General features: G+C 38.1%; 1 protein-coding gene across 7 annotated transcripts in view; it reads left to right on the forward strand.

The window, feature by feature from the left end:
- birc6 (baculoviral IAP repeat containing 6) overlaps positions 1-13,635 on the forward strand; it is a 107,453-nt gene extending 93,818 nt beyond the window's left edge. For all 7 annotated transcript variants that reach the window (XM_067367111.1, XM_067367117.1, XM_067367114.1 and 4 more), the window contains 5 exons: positions 88-249; positions 1,942-2,019; positions 2,647-2,835; positions 12,440-12,574; positions 12,653-13,635. In XM_067367111.1, coding sequence (XP_067223212.1) covers positions 88-249; positions 1,942-2,019; positions 2,647-2,835; positions 12,440-12,574; positions 12,653-12,832 — 744 coding nt within the window. In that variant the 3' untranslated portion in view covers positions 12,833-13,635. The remainder of the gene's footprint in view (positions 1-87; positions 250-1,941; positions 2,020-2,646; positions 2,836-12,439; positions 12,575-12,652) is intronic.
- Positions 13,636-14,367: the final 732 nt, after the last annotated feature.

Genomic DNA, 14,367 nt, shown 5'->3' on the forward strand with positions numbered 1-14,367 from the left:
GTGTTGTTTAACACAATGTTTTCTTGTTAATATTTGTCACCTTTGAATAATTGGAGGCTTGCTGTGTTTTCCTGCTTTTTCTCTCAGGTGTTGATAACAGGGCCCGCAGACACACCATACGCCAATGGCTGTTTTGAATTTGATGTCTACTTCCCTCAAGATTACCCAAACTCTCCTCCTCTGGTTAATCTGGAGACCACTGGTGGCCACAGTGTCCGTTTTAATCCAAACCTCTACAACGATGGCAAGGTTAGTGTCACTTCCTGTTTTCTCTGATTTTTCAGTGGCTAATGCAGATACTGATAACTAGACAGTAGGTTATATTGTCTTTTTTTTTTTAAACGCCACCTCCATCAAAAATGAGATAATGATATTTTAGCAAATGCTCTCCGCACATAGTATATGTTCATGAAATACTTTTGCTTCAAATCCGCTAAATCCCAGCGTCAGCCCATTCAGAAATACCGGTTCATTGGCAGAAACCACTAAACGTCACTTCCCTTTGTTAGCAAAAGCCTCTAAGTCCACAGAAGAACCAATTGAATCATATGATTTCAAGATGAATGATGGTGTGCGTATGAACCGGCTTTCAATTGCAGAGCTGACATTTTTAATCATGTTTTGTCCATCATTAGAGAATAAAGGATTTTGCAAGTAGCAAGTAAACACAACAGTGTTCCTTTCGCTGCTGTAATACTGACAGAAACTGACATGTTACTGTATGGTTCAGAGAGTAGGTTTTTGCAAAAAAAAAAAAAAAAAAGCACACATGGACTTAACTGGTTTTGCAGCAAAAGACAGATTTGTTAAATACCAATGAATTGAAAAGTGTCATTTCTGAAAATAAGGTATTTCAATTACTGACTAATAAACCTTATCATTGCCATTAAAGTAAAATTACCGAACCTAAATATAGGAGCCTGATTAGAAAATTCAAAAGAGAAGATGTCAGATGGCCTTGTAGGTTTTTGCAATGGAACCTCCTTTTTGTTGTTGTTGTTGTTGTTGTTTCACAGCTCATAACAATGTCAAATACAAAAATACAAAAATATTGTTATTATATTTTCTACAAATACAAACCCGTTTCCAAAAAAGTTGGGACACTGTACAAATTGTGAATAAAAAAGGAATGTAATAATTTACAAATCTGATAAACTTATATTTTATTCACAATAGAATATAGATACCATATCAAATGTTGAAAGTGAGACATTTTGAAATGTCATGCCAAATATTGGTTCATTTTGGATTTCATGAGAGCTACACATTCCAAAAAAGTTGGGACAGGTAGACAAGTTGCTTTGGCGAAAAATAGTGGAGCAATATCTGAAAGGAGTTTCTCAGAGAAAAATTGCAAAGAGTTTGAAGTCATCATCATCTACAGTGCATAATATCATCCAAAGATTCAGAGTAAGGGTCAAGGCCGGAAAACCATACTGGATGCCCGTGATATTCGGGCCCTTAGACGGCACTGCATCCCATACAGGAATGCTACTGTAATGGAAATCACAACATGGGCTCAGGAATACTTCCAGAAAACATTGTCGCAGAACACAATCCACCATGCCATTCGTCGTTGCCGGCTAAAACTCTATAGGTCAAAAAAGAAGCCATATCTAAACATGATCCAGAAGTGCAGGCGTTTTCTCTGGTCCAAGGCTCATTTAAAATGGACTGTGGCAAAGTGGAATACTGTTCTGTGGTCAGACGAATCAAAATTTGAAGTTCTTTTTGGAAAACTGGGACGCCATGTCATCCGGACTAAAGAGGATAAGGACAACCCAATAAACTCAAAAATATTGACTCAGTCATTTGCCTGCTTGATATATCAGTCAATCACTAATAAGCTTCCTCCTTTGACTTTTAATCATTGTTTAATTTAACTTTTTTTTTTTCTCTCTCTTTATCCCTACCCACTGTCATCCCTTTGGCAACAACCAGGTGTGTTTAAGTATCCTGAACACCTGGCACGGACGTCCCGAGGAGAAATGGAACCCTCAGACCTCTAGCTTTCTACAGGTGAGCCAAATCCCATTTGTTTGTAGTTTCTCATTCTTAAATAATTTTTTTTAAAGTTGTCCTTGTCTATCCTGCTCATGCTCATTAGTAAGGAAGGATTTAGCTTCCGATACAGATTGCACAATTGATGATGGTTCTTTCAAGCAGTAGAACGGCGGAAGAAGCCGCCTCTCATTTCATCACTTTCGGAGAACATTTAGTCATATCACCGTCACCTACACATCGACTATTAAGCATTTACAACATTACCATCCTGGTTTCCCTACAGTAATTATCTGCCCACATTTCAGCCCCTCCCCCTCCCTCCCTCCATCATACCTCTCTAAATAATTGTCAGGGGAGCTGTTTCCCCCTGTAATATTGATCTGATCAGACTCTGCTCTTCTCTCTCCTCTCACTTGTGCTCATGTACTGCTGCCAGCAGTTCATAGAAATGTCTCCATTGATTAGTGCTACTGTTAGCATCCAGCCGATCAATAAATGGAAATCAGGCACAGGGACAGTAGTGTTTTGGTCAGAGAGAGTTGTGTGCTCTTCACCTCTTCCACTTGATCTGTGTGTCTTTCCTCAGATTTCTAACACGTATATAAATGTGTGTGTGTGTGTGTGTGTGCGTGTGTATTTTAGGTGCTGGTATCAATCCAGTCTCTGATACTGGTGGCGGAGCCATACTTCAACGAACCGGGTTACGAGCGTTCCCGGGGCACACCGAGTGGAACGCAGAGCTCCAGAGAGTACGATGGAAACATCCGGCAGGCCACTGTTAAGTGGGCCATGCTAGAACAGATCCGCAACCCTTCACCCTGCTTTAAAGAGGTTAGATGTCATCCATCACAAATACACAGACGCTTATCAGCTCATGTAAGGGTGCCAGAGGTTCATGCGTTCACATATAGACATGCAATATTTTGAGAAAAAAATCTATATAATACAATATATGTATACATACAGTGGGTACGGAAAGTATTCAGAACCCCTTACATTTTTCATTCTTTGTTATATTGCAGCCATTTGCTAAAATCATTTGTTCATTTTTTTTTCTCATTAATGTACACACAGCACACCATATTGACAGAAAAACACAATTGTTGAAATTTTTGCAGTTTTATTAAAAAAGAAAAACTGAAATATCACATGGTCCTAAGTATTCAGACCCTTTGCTCAGTATTTAGTAGAAGCACCCTTTTGATCTAATACAGCCATGAGTCTTTTTGGGAAAGATGCAACAAGTTTTTCACACCTGGATTTGGGGATCCTCTGCCATTTCTCCTTGCAGATCCTCTCCAGTTCTATCAGGTTGGATGGTAAACATTGGTGGACAGCCATTTTTAGGTCTCTCCAGAGATGCTCAATCGGGTTTAAGTCAGGGCTCTGGCTGGGCCATTCAAGAACAGTCATGGAGTTGTTGTGAAGCCACTCCTTTGTTATTTTAGCTGTGTGCTTAGGGTCATTGTCTTGTTGGAAGGTAAACCTTCGGCCCAGTCTAAGGTCCTGAGCACTCTGGAGAAGGTTTTCGTCCAGGATATCCCTGTACTTGGCCGCATTCATCTTTCCCTCGATTGCAACCAGTCGTCCGGTCCCTGCAGCTGAAAAACACCCCCACAGCATGATGCTGCCACCACCATGCTTCACTGTTGGGACTGTATTGGACAGGTGATGAGCAGTGCCTGGTTTTCTCCACACATAACGCTTAGAATTAAGGCCAAAAAGTTCTATCTTGGTCTCATCAGACCAGAGAATCTTATTTCTCACCATCTTGGCAAACTCCATGCGGGCTTTCATGTGTCTTGCACTGAGGAGAGGCTTCCGTCGGGCCACTCTGCCATAAAACCCCGACTGGTGGAGAGCTGCAGTCATGGTTGACTTTCTACAACTTTCTCCCATTTCCCGACTGCATCTCTGGAGCTCAGCCACAGTGATCTTTGGGTTCTTCTTTACCTCTCTCACCAAGGCTCTTCTCCCCCAATAGCTCAGTTTGGCCGGACGGCCAGCTCTAGGAAGGGTTCTGGTCGTCCCAAACGTCTTCCATTTAAGGATTATGGAGGCCTCTGTGCTCTTAGGAACCTTAAGTGCAGCAGAAATTTTTTGTAACCTTGGCCAGATCTGTGCCTTGCCACAATTCTGTCTCTGAGCTCTTCAGGCAATTTCTTTGACCTCATGGTTCTCATTTGCTCTGACATGCACTGTGAGCTGTAAGGTCTTATATAGACAGGTGTGTGGCTTTCCTAATCAAGTCCAATCAGTATAATCAAACACAGCTGGACTCAAATGAAGCTATAGAACCATCTCAAGGATGATCAGAAGAAATGGACAGCACCTGAGTTAAATATATGAGTGTCACAGCAAAGGGTCTGAATACTTAGGAACATGTGATATTTCAGTTTTTCTTTTTTAATAAATCTGCAAAAATGTCAACAATTCTGTGTTTTTTCTCTCAATATGGGGTGCTGTGTGTACATTGAGGAAAAAAATGAAAAATGAAACTTAAATGATTTTAGCAAATGGCTGCAATATAATAAATAATAATAACAAAGAGTGAAAAATGTAAGGGGGTCTGAATACTTTCCGTACCCACTGTATATAACGTACAGTATATACAACAAATGTTCAAATGTAATGTATGTGTTACAGTACCATCTGTAAGTAAAAAATAAAAGTAAAAGTTGATGTTCTTTGCTACAGGAATAAATGACATTTTAAAATAAATTTAAATAGAAAACTGATTTTTAGATTGTAATATTTCACAATTACTGTTTTTACTATATTTTCAGTCAAATAAATATAGCCTTTGACATGAGAATTCTTTCATAAACATCTTAACAACCCCAAACTTTTGAATGGTATTCTGTATGTATATACATATATAAACCGCCTGAGGTGATTTTTGTCCTGTGTCGGCAGCACATTTTCAGTTGTCCTATATTACATGCGCTTTTTTTAACGCTTTTAGATAGATAATGTTCCTCTCCACCCCCTCATCTTCTCCCCTCTTTGTTTTTGATTTCCTTTTGTCCTTGATATGGCTCCCGCCACCAGATAACAATCATCCATATGTTCAGTGAAAAGAGAGGGAGGAGGAGGAGGAGGAGGATGAGCTGCCTGAATCAGAATATAAATGAGTGAAAATATTGAGTTATTGAACAAAGGATACGAATCATGCTAATCCAAAAGTGTGCACTCATCTAATTACCAAACGTACACTCCATAATGAAAACTAAAGCATGCATTGAACTCTAGGAATATAGGTCATGCGTGTATATATGTGAATGTTCACTCTCTCAAACTGTCATGTGTTTGAAACATCAGGAGCTTTTCATTTAGAAGTAGCCAGATCGGACTACATGGCATCACAAGTAATCATCCGTCCATGTCATCTTAGGTCTAGTATGGGTATTTCAGCTGGTATTTGTGAGTTTGATGTCATGCCTTGCAGCTGCTTCGCCACCTCAGGCAGTTATGAGGCTGGTACATTACCTCTGTATCCCACAATGGACACTAAACAGGCTGTTGCCATGGCAACCAGAGCATTGTTCGGAGGGATAAAGGGCCGTGGGGCTGTCGTTTGGGCAGAACCGAGCCAGGCTGGGCATCGACCGCCATAACACAGAAGCTCGTACAGGACTCATACTTACTGATAAATTATGTATTGGCCAAGACGGAATATGCATAATTATGTCAAATGGATTTAAATCTCATATTAGTTACTAAATATTTAATGAAACTAGACAAATGTTTAATAAACAAACATGCAAGGAGCTGGGGATGTATAAAATGTGTAGACTGTGTGTGTATGAAGACTTAATAAGGTATTGAGGGCAGTTTGAAAGATGGGAGTTTTAGGATGAAGGGAAGAGTGAATTTGTCTCGTCCCCTCAGACATTTGCTTTCAGCTCCTGTAAGAGACCTGTGACGTCGTCTACATGGAGGTGGAAGTTGGTTTGCAGAATCTTAAATAGCCTAAGCTATTTAACATTTAGGTCGTGTGTCCATCAAAATTTTTTTTTGTTTTTGTTTTTTTTTTCTGCTGCTAGCGTATTTTTCCAATTGTTTTCAATGGGAGTGCCATGTTTTTAAAATGGCAGGAGTGTAAGTGCACTTGCTGTTTTTTGCCAGTCACAAAGAGTTGAAGAATGTTCAACTTTGGGTAAAATGCAGCGTTTATCACTGTCACTTTGTACCCAGCTGTCCAATCACAGTGGAGGAGGGGCGGGACAAATACAACATCGACCAACTGCCATATTCTGCTTGTACAATGCCAACAAATGACAACAAGTATAATAATGGAACAAAATTAATTAAAACAATAGCCAGAGCAAATACTTTACATTGTATTGACATTTTATATATAGAAACAGTACAGAAACATACTATCTGTGAAATGAGCTACTAGTAACACTTCCATGGATATTCCATTGAAGGGTTAGTTCACCCAAAAAATAAAATTCTGTCATTTATTACTCACCCTCATGCCGTTCCACACCCGTAAGACCTTCGTTAATCTTCGGAACACAAATTAAGATATTTTTATTGAAATCCGATGGCTCTGTGAGGCCTCCATAGGGAGCAATGTCACTTCCTCAGTCAAGATCCATAAAGGTACTAAAAACATATTTAAATCGGTTCATGTGAGTACAGTGGTTCCATATTAATATTATAAAGCGATGAGAATATTTTTGGAGCGCCAAAAAAAACAAAATAACGACTTACTTAGTGATGGCTGATTTCAAAACACTGCTTCAGAAAGCATTGGAGCACAGTGAATCTGTGTGTCGAATCTGCAGTTCGGAGCGCCAAAGTCATGTGATTTCAGCCGTTGGCAGTTTGACACGCGATCCGATTCATGATTCGATACACTGATTCATTTATGATCCGATGCTTCAAGAAGCAGCAATTTGAAATCGGTCATCACTAAATAAGTTGTTTTGTTTTTTTGCCTCACCAAAAATATTCTCGTTGCTTTATAATATTAATATTGAACGACTGTACTCACATGAACCGATTTAAATGCTTTTAGTACCTTTATGGATCTTGACAGAGGAAGTGACATTGCTCTCTATGTAGGTCTCACGGAGCTATCGGTTTTCAACTAAAATATCTTAATTTGTGTTCAAAAGATTAACAAAGGCCTTACGGGTGTGGAACAACACGAGGGTAAGCAATAAATGACAGAATTTTCATTTTTGGGTGAACTAAAGCCCCGGGTATACTTCACTTTCCGTCACGTCCACGCGTCTTTCAAAGATGCGCGCGGATGACGGCGTTCGTCATATGCAGTACAGTTTTTTTAATTTTTTTTTTTTTATATGCTCTACCAGACATCAGAGAGAGAGTTGATGACACTGAGTCGTTTCATCAACGGGACATTCACTGGACATGATCGGAGAAGAAAAGAAGTGCATCCTTTCCCATATTTTACTTATCCCCCTCCATGAATTTGCCGCCCTAAACACGTCTTTGTACACTTTCAAACATGAATTGTACAAATGTGGTTACTTTCTAATCTCTTCGCACAAACGCTGGTCAAGTTCGCTGTGTTTTTCTCTTTTTTTTTTTTTTTTTAAGCTGTTAAGTCTTTTCACACTCTTCTTTGACGGCTGAATACTGTGCTCATTACTGTGCGTATTGCCACCTAGTGGACTCTTCTATACTGCTTGCGCATGCGCTGTTGCACGCGGTCTCGAAATTTGGCCTGCACGCGGCCAGGGTGTGCGGCTGGCCGCGAGCCTTCCGCATGACGTCCGCGAACGCGGACGGCCGAAGTATACCCGGGGCTTAACCCTGTAACAACAAACAAAGCGACTCAAAAAACGCTGCGCTGCCGAAGTGCTCACAGCAAGGCATTTTCAGCAGAGCACCTAACGTTTTCCTTTAGCATGTTGTAGCCATAAATATGTAGCACAAGCAAAAAAAATTTATTAACAATTTAATAAATTTCATACCAAAATACCAATTCTTTGTTGAATGAATTTTAAGTATTTAAAATCAATGTTTACTGGCACAAATATGTAGCACAAACACGTTTTGGGTAAAATAGTTAATTATTTAATTTAAAAAAATACAAATTTTATAAATACCAATCATACCAAAATACACATTCTTTGTGTTGAGTTTTAAGTATTTAAAATGAACATTTGCAAGCACAAATATGTAGCACACACTCATTTTGGGTAAAAGTTAATTTTGTTAAACTTTTTTTTTTTTTTTACAATTATAGTACATACACACAGATTCACACACAATAAACAGCAGGACATGTAGCTACAGTATCTCACTCACACACACACACACACACACACACACATAAAGAGCCAGTCACGCAGGGTAATAAATGGTGGGCTGTTGACGTCAGAAGAGGGAGAGGAAACACACACAGACACTCGCTTCTGCAAAACACCTTACACCGTAACTACGCTCATTCATTTTCTTTTAAATGGCATTTCTGGCATTTCTAACACTTTTTCATTTCTCTCCCTGTCTTGCTTTCCAGTATCATTACAGATGTTTCCTTTGGGAACTGAATGAATATGAAACAAACATGGCATTATGGGAGAGGCTGAAACAGTCACATATCTAGGTGGTTGACCTTTGTGTGTTTGAGAGAAAGATAGATATATGAAGGATGGATGAAGCGAGACAGCAAAAGAGAGAGATTTAAGGCCGGTGATCTGAGCCGGTGAGGTTGAGCTTGGAGCCAGCAAGTGATGTGCAGTGGCCGCCGGGGTTTCCATGGCAACAGTGGCAAGATCATCGATCACATGCACTCATTCTTGAATCCCTCTCGCCTGCGCTCGGTCTTTTCGCCACTGAAGTTTGATCCCAACAGTGTCTCGCTTTTACAAGCAGGTTAAAGTGCACGTCTTAATCCTGGGAGAGATTGTGTGTGTTAGTGAAGACAACAGGTGGATTTTGCTGAAGCTGTTTATAAGGCTGTTTTCCCACTAGAGTTTTTGGTGTGAATTTAAGAGTATTCAGCATTTGTTCAGTTGTTGTGGATAACCTTTTTTGTTTGTTTGGGATTCTTTTTATTTACAGTTAAAAAACAAGTGGCATCTAAGGTTACGTTCACACTGCAGGTAAATGTGGCCCAAATCTGAATTTTTTATTTGGCCACATGTGACTCATATCTGTTTTCCCCATGACTGTGTGAACAGTACAAACCACATGGAATCTGATCTGTTCAATTCCGATTTGTGCCACTTCCATATGTGGTACTAAATCCGATACATCCGATCCGTTTTGTAATGCGACCGCAGTGTGAACAGTCATATTGGAATTCATGCGATTTTTACATCACTCAAGATCAACATTCGTCATGATTCTGAGCTCATGGGAGTCTATTCAAAGATTTTACATACACAATGATATCAGGACAGGATGTCAGTAGAAGGGCAATGATGTCACTCAGAACTCATAAGTATTACAGAGACAGCTCTATAATACAAGCAAAACATGAGGGTTTGTATCATAAAATTTGCAAAACTATGCTTTCTTTTGTCACGTCATCTTTATTTTTCATATTGCCTGCGCATTGTTTCGTTGGCTTCCGTGGCAGATCACACTACAAATAAACACGTAATCACTTAATTTTATGTCGTCTTTGGTTATGACAGTGCGCTGTGTGTGTTGCCAAGTCCTCGAAATTCCCACAGAATTGGGTTACTTTTTCACTGTTGCCACAGGTTGTTTTGCGACTCCGTGGGTCGAGGCGACCACAGTAACGTGATATTTAATGCTCAATTCTCAATTTTTGCTCAAATATGATTTTTATATATATATATATATATATATATATATATATATATATATATATATATATATATATATATATATATATATATATATATATATATATATATATCTGTTCACATTGTTGTTTTAAATGAGGCCAATATCAGATTTCCAGTGTGAACAGATCATGGTTCTGAACTGACCTGCATGTGCAAAAGAACAATACAAATGGAGCTTCCATGTTTTTACTACAAAATCCACTAAATTGCTTCTCAAAACCAGCCCAAAAATAGCACAATCGCGTTCAATGGTGTATCCTGGTAAAAATCGCATTCCGAGGGTTAAGGCTCGCAGTGTGAACGTAACCTAAGGTTTCGAGAATTTTCCGTTTCAGACATTACAGGATGGTATTTTGCTAATTGTATAGTTGTTAGTGCTCATTTGTAATATAGTACTAATTTCAATTAATTTCGAAGTTTTCAATGGCCTAATGTAGGCATGTGACGGTATCAAATTTTCATGTTGCGATTAATTGCTGAAGCTTTTATCACGGTGTACGGTATTATCACGGTATTGAAATAAGTTGCAAAAAAAAGTGTTGTCATAGTATAACAGGTTTAAGAACTCTTTTTGTAATAACAAAAATAACAGTATTTAAATACAATACACAAAAAAATATAAAGTCAAATTTTCAAACAGATTAAAGTGCAAAAGAATTAGGCTATAAAGAACAACAGGAAACTCTTAACAATAAGGTCTCATTATTTATTGCATTAACTAAGATTGAGCAACAGCTACATTTGTTACAGAAAGTATTTTTTTGTTACTGTTAGTTAAGAAACACAACTGATCATTGTTCGTTTTATCTCAGGTCCATTAAATTTTAAAGTTCTTTTGATTTTAGTAATGTTACTAAACAGTAACTAAGAAATTAACATTAACTAAGAATAATTAATGCTTTATAAGTATTTTTCATTGTCAGTTTGGTAATAATGAATTAACATGTTAACTAATGAAGCCGTTTGTTTACTGAACAATAACAAATATTCAGAACATTTCTAATCATTAGGCCATGTTGTAGTCCAGATTAAAATATATGTTTGAGGCATTTTAAAAACTTCAACACAGTTGCTTTATTTATGGCGTTTCCGGGGTAACCGTTTCACTCTGCTGTTCCATCAGCGCCCTCTGCTTTCAAAGAGTCAACGCACACTTTCATTCAGCGCATCTCCTTCACTCGTTCCACCATGTGCTTCTTGTGCACGTTGGGATTGTTTACATCTGAGCGCGTGTTTTTTTTTTTTATGCAGAATACAGTGGTGTTGTGCATTTTATACGGTTGATGGGGAAAGTATTCGTATATGCATTATAAAAATTTTAATAATTGGTAATAAATTATTATTTACGGTATTTTGAAATGCCCACGGTAACAATACCGTGCATATTCATTATTGTGATATATCGCATTACCGAATATCGGCAAAAGTCTAGCCTAATGTTTTGAGAGTAATCGCATAAAAACATTTTTAAAACATTACAACTTTATTTCTCAAAACATTACGACTTAGTTCAGAAAACATTTTTCTCAAAACATTGCAAATTTCTCAAAACATTGACTATTTTGCAAACCACGACTTTATTCTCATAACATTACAACTTTATTCTTGAAACATTATACATTCATTTTCAAAACATTGCAAATTTGTTGTCGTAGCATTCTGGCTTTCTCAAAACAGTTATAGTAAGACTTTTTTGCAACAACAAAAAATGTTTTGAACAATTACAATTTTGCTCTTAAAGCATTATGAATGTTTCTCAAAACATTACAAATTTACTCTCATAACATTGACTTCCCCAAAACAACGTTTTTGTGAAACTTTTTTTTTTCTCATTTTTTTATACCATTAAAAACTTTATTCTTGCAATTTTGTTGCGCTTAATATTGCAATGTTATGACTTTGTTCTTGAAATTACAAATTTAGTTTAGATCATAATTCTGTTTTATATTTTAAAATGTACTAATAACCATAATCATAACACATGTGATACAATGGAAATCCATTTCAGGTCATTTCATTTTTTTTTTTAAGCATTTCAAGCATTTTGTTGCTGTTTTAAGCAACCTAAGAAGCAGTCCTGACGTCGGGGAAACGACTCTAAATGGTGTTAAATCAGGGCGGTGTGACTGATATTAACAACTCGTCATGTCTGCTGTTTAATATACAGTCACTCTGCATGACATGTTTAGAAAACAAAGTGAGACGGAGAGAAGATGCAGAATGAACGAGTGAGTCAGTTCTGGCCTTCGGTCAGATTCAGAGTACTATGAGGAAGTGTGTGTCTGTGTGACCTCGGAGTTCTTCTCTTTCCTGCCTATGGTCTTTGTTACTGAAAAGGTCACTTAGTTTGTTCGTACTAACATGCGCGGACAGGCAATGACTGCTGGTTATCTGTGCAGTGCGATCTGTCATCTGCTCTTTATGAATCGAATAGGTCACTGGAGTCTCAATCCGAAGATCAGCAGATTGTTTGCTAGTGCTACTAAAATTGGATATGAGGTTTGCGTTTGATTTATGGGCACTACAGGAACTGATATACAATTCCCTTTTCCGAGAACACTGATAGTGTGTGTGTTTTTGTTTTTTGGGTGGTTTTTTTTTTTTGTGCACTAACCATGTGTGTATATGTGCAGGTGATCCATCGGCACTTCTATCTGAAGCGAGCGGAGATCATGGCCCAATGCGAGGGCTGGATCTGTGATATTCAGCAGTACAGCAGCGATAAGAGAGTCGGCCGAACGATGTCTCATCACGCAGCTGCACTAAAGGTACTACACATTTGTCATACAAATGTAACTTGTGGCATTTGTTGCGTTTTGGGAACTGATTCCATGTGTTTTATGCAGAGGCACACAGCTCAGCTCAGAGAGGAGTTGTTGAAACTTCCCTGTCCCGAAGGCCTGGAGCCGGACGGGGAGGAGTTTTCCGAGAAAAGCACCTCGCTCATGGTGAAAGAGCTGCCCGGTCAGGACGCAGAGAAGCAGACGGACAGCCCAGACGCCCACTGTAGCGACGGCCAGCTATGATCCTCCTCTCCTCCTGAAGCCCCTCCCACCGCCTTTGACTATCCATTGATATTGAAAAAAGACTGGATGGCTTTGGTGATTAAGCCATCTTTTTGTCAATATTTGTATGTAAGAATCTAATTATGTTATAGCATAAAAAGAGAGGACAGACAAAACAAAATATGAGGAAATGAATCCGCTAACACCCACCGACACAAGACGAACCGCTGAAATCTATGCTGCGCCCTGAAGAAAACAAAGGAGATGAGAAAAGATCTTTTTATTTACTTGTAAAAGAGTATAAACTTTTTTTTGTGCTTTTTTCTTTATTTTCCCAAATTGTTAAATAACCACTGATTGATATGTTATTAAACTTGTTTATGTAAACAAAATGAAAGATGAAATCACAGTATATATAAGGGAACTGCCTTTAGTGGAGAATGTTTACCAAATGTTCATTTATCTTTTTTTTTTTTTTTGGTTAATTTTTTTTCTTTATTTTGGACTGTTAGTGCAAGGACAGTTTGTAAGTGAGAATATACTGGTCATTCTTTAAGCAAACTATTTAAAAGAAAAACTTAACATACGCTCCCATACCCACTCTTGAGTTCCCACAATCCTCTGGTGACCCTCTGACAGTGCTTTTGGTTTCTACAGACTTGTGTACACTTCAATAATAAAGCCTGAAACGGACGTTCAGAAGTACTCTGATGACTGGATGCTCTTGTTCAGGCTGATCAATAGCACGTTTTATTTTTTGCCCTCTCTCTGCTTTTAAGTGCAAGTTTAATAAATGCAACCTGTTTTACTTTGCTTGGAAATATTAATTAATGTGGTTCTGTAGATTGCAGATTGTGTGTGCATGTGTAAGCAGAGTTCATATTTTCTCACTTTCTCTTGGTTATGATGGAGGCTGGGCGAGTAGTCAGTTTTTAAATCACTAAGAGTAAAAGTTTCTAAAAAATGTATGAGATCAATTGAACAGTATGCATACAGTGCACATGCACATTTTATGAATATGGAGGCCTTGACCTTCTTGACTGTAACCAACGGTTAAAATCATAGCATTTCATAATTTTAACTTTATCGGTTTAATTGATATTCAATGCATTTTAGTGAAATTCTTAAGTAATTTTAAATACCAAAAAAAATCTGCCCATTTGTCCCTGTTAACCCCAAGATTTTCCATAATTACAAATGAGGTAACATTCCTTAATGTACACTACCGTTCAAAGGTTTGGCGTCTGTGATGTTTTTTTGTTTTTTTTTAAATAAGTTAATACTTTTATTCCAGCAAGGATACATTAAACTGATCAAAAGTGACAGTTAAAGGATTAGTTCACTTTCAAATGAAAATGATCCCAAGCTTTACTCACCCTCCAGCCATCCTAGGTGTATATGGCTTTCTTCTTTCTGATGAACACAGAGAGAAATATTAATAAAAATCCTGACACATCTGAGCTTTATAATGGGAGTGAACAGGGGTCATGAATATGAGCTGAAGAAAGTACCTCCATCCACATCCATCCATCATAAACGTGTACTCCACACGGCTT

The sequence above is a fragment of the Chanodichthys erythropterus genome, chromosome 18 (assembly GCF_024489055.1).
Source record: "Chanodichthys erythropterus isolate Z2021 chromosome 18, ASM2448905v1, whole genome shotgun sequence".
NCBI lineage: Eukaryota > Metazoa > Chordata > Actinopteri > Cypriniformes > Xenocyprididae > Chanodichthys > Chanodichthys erythropterus.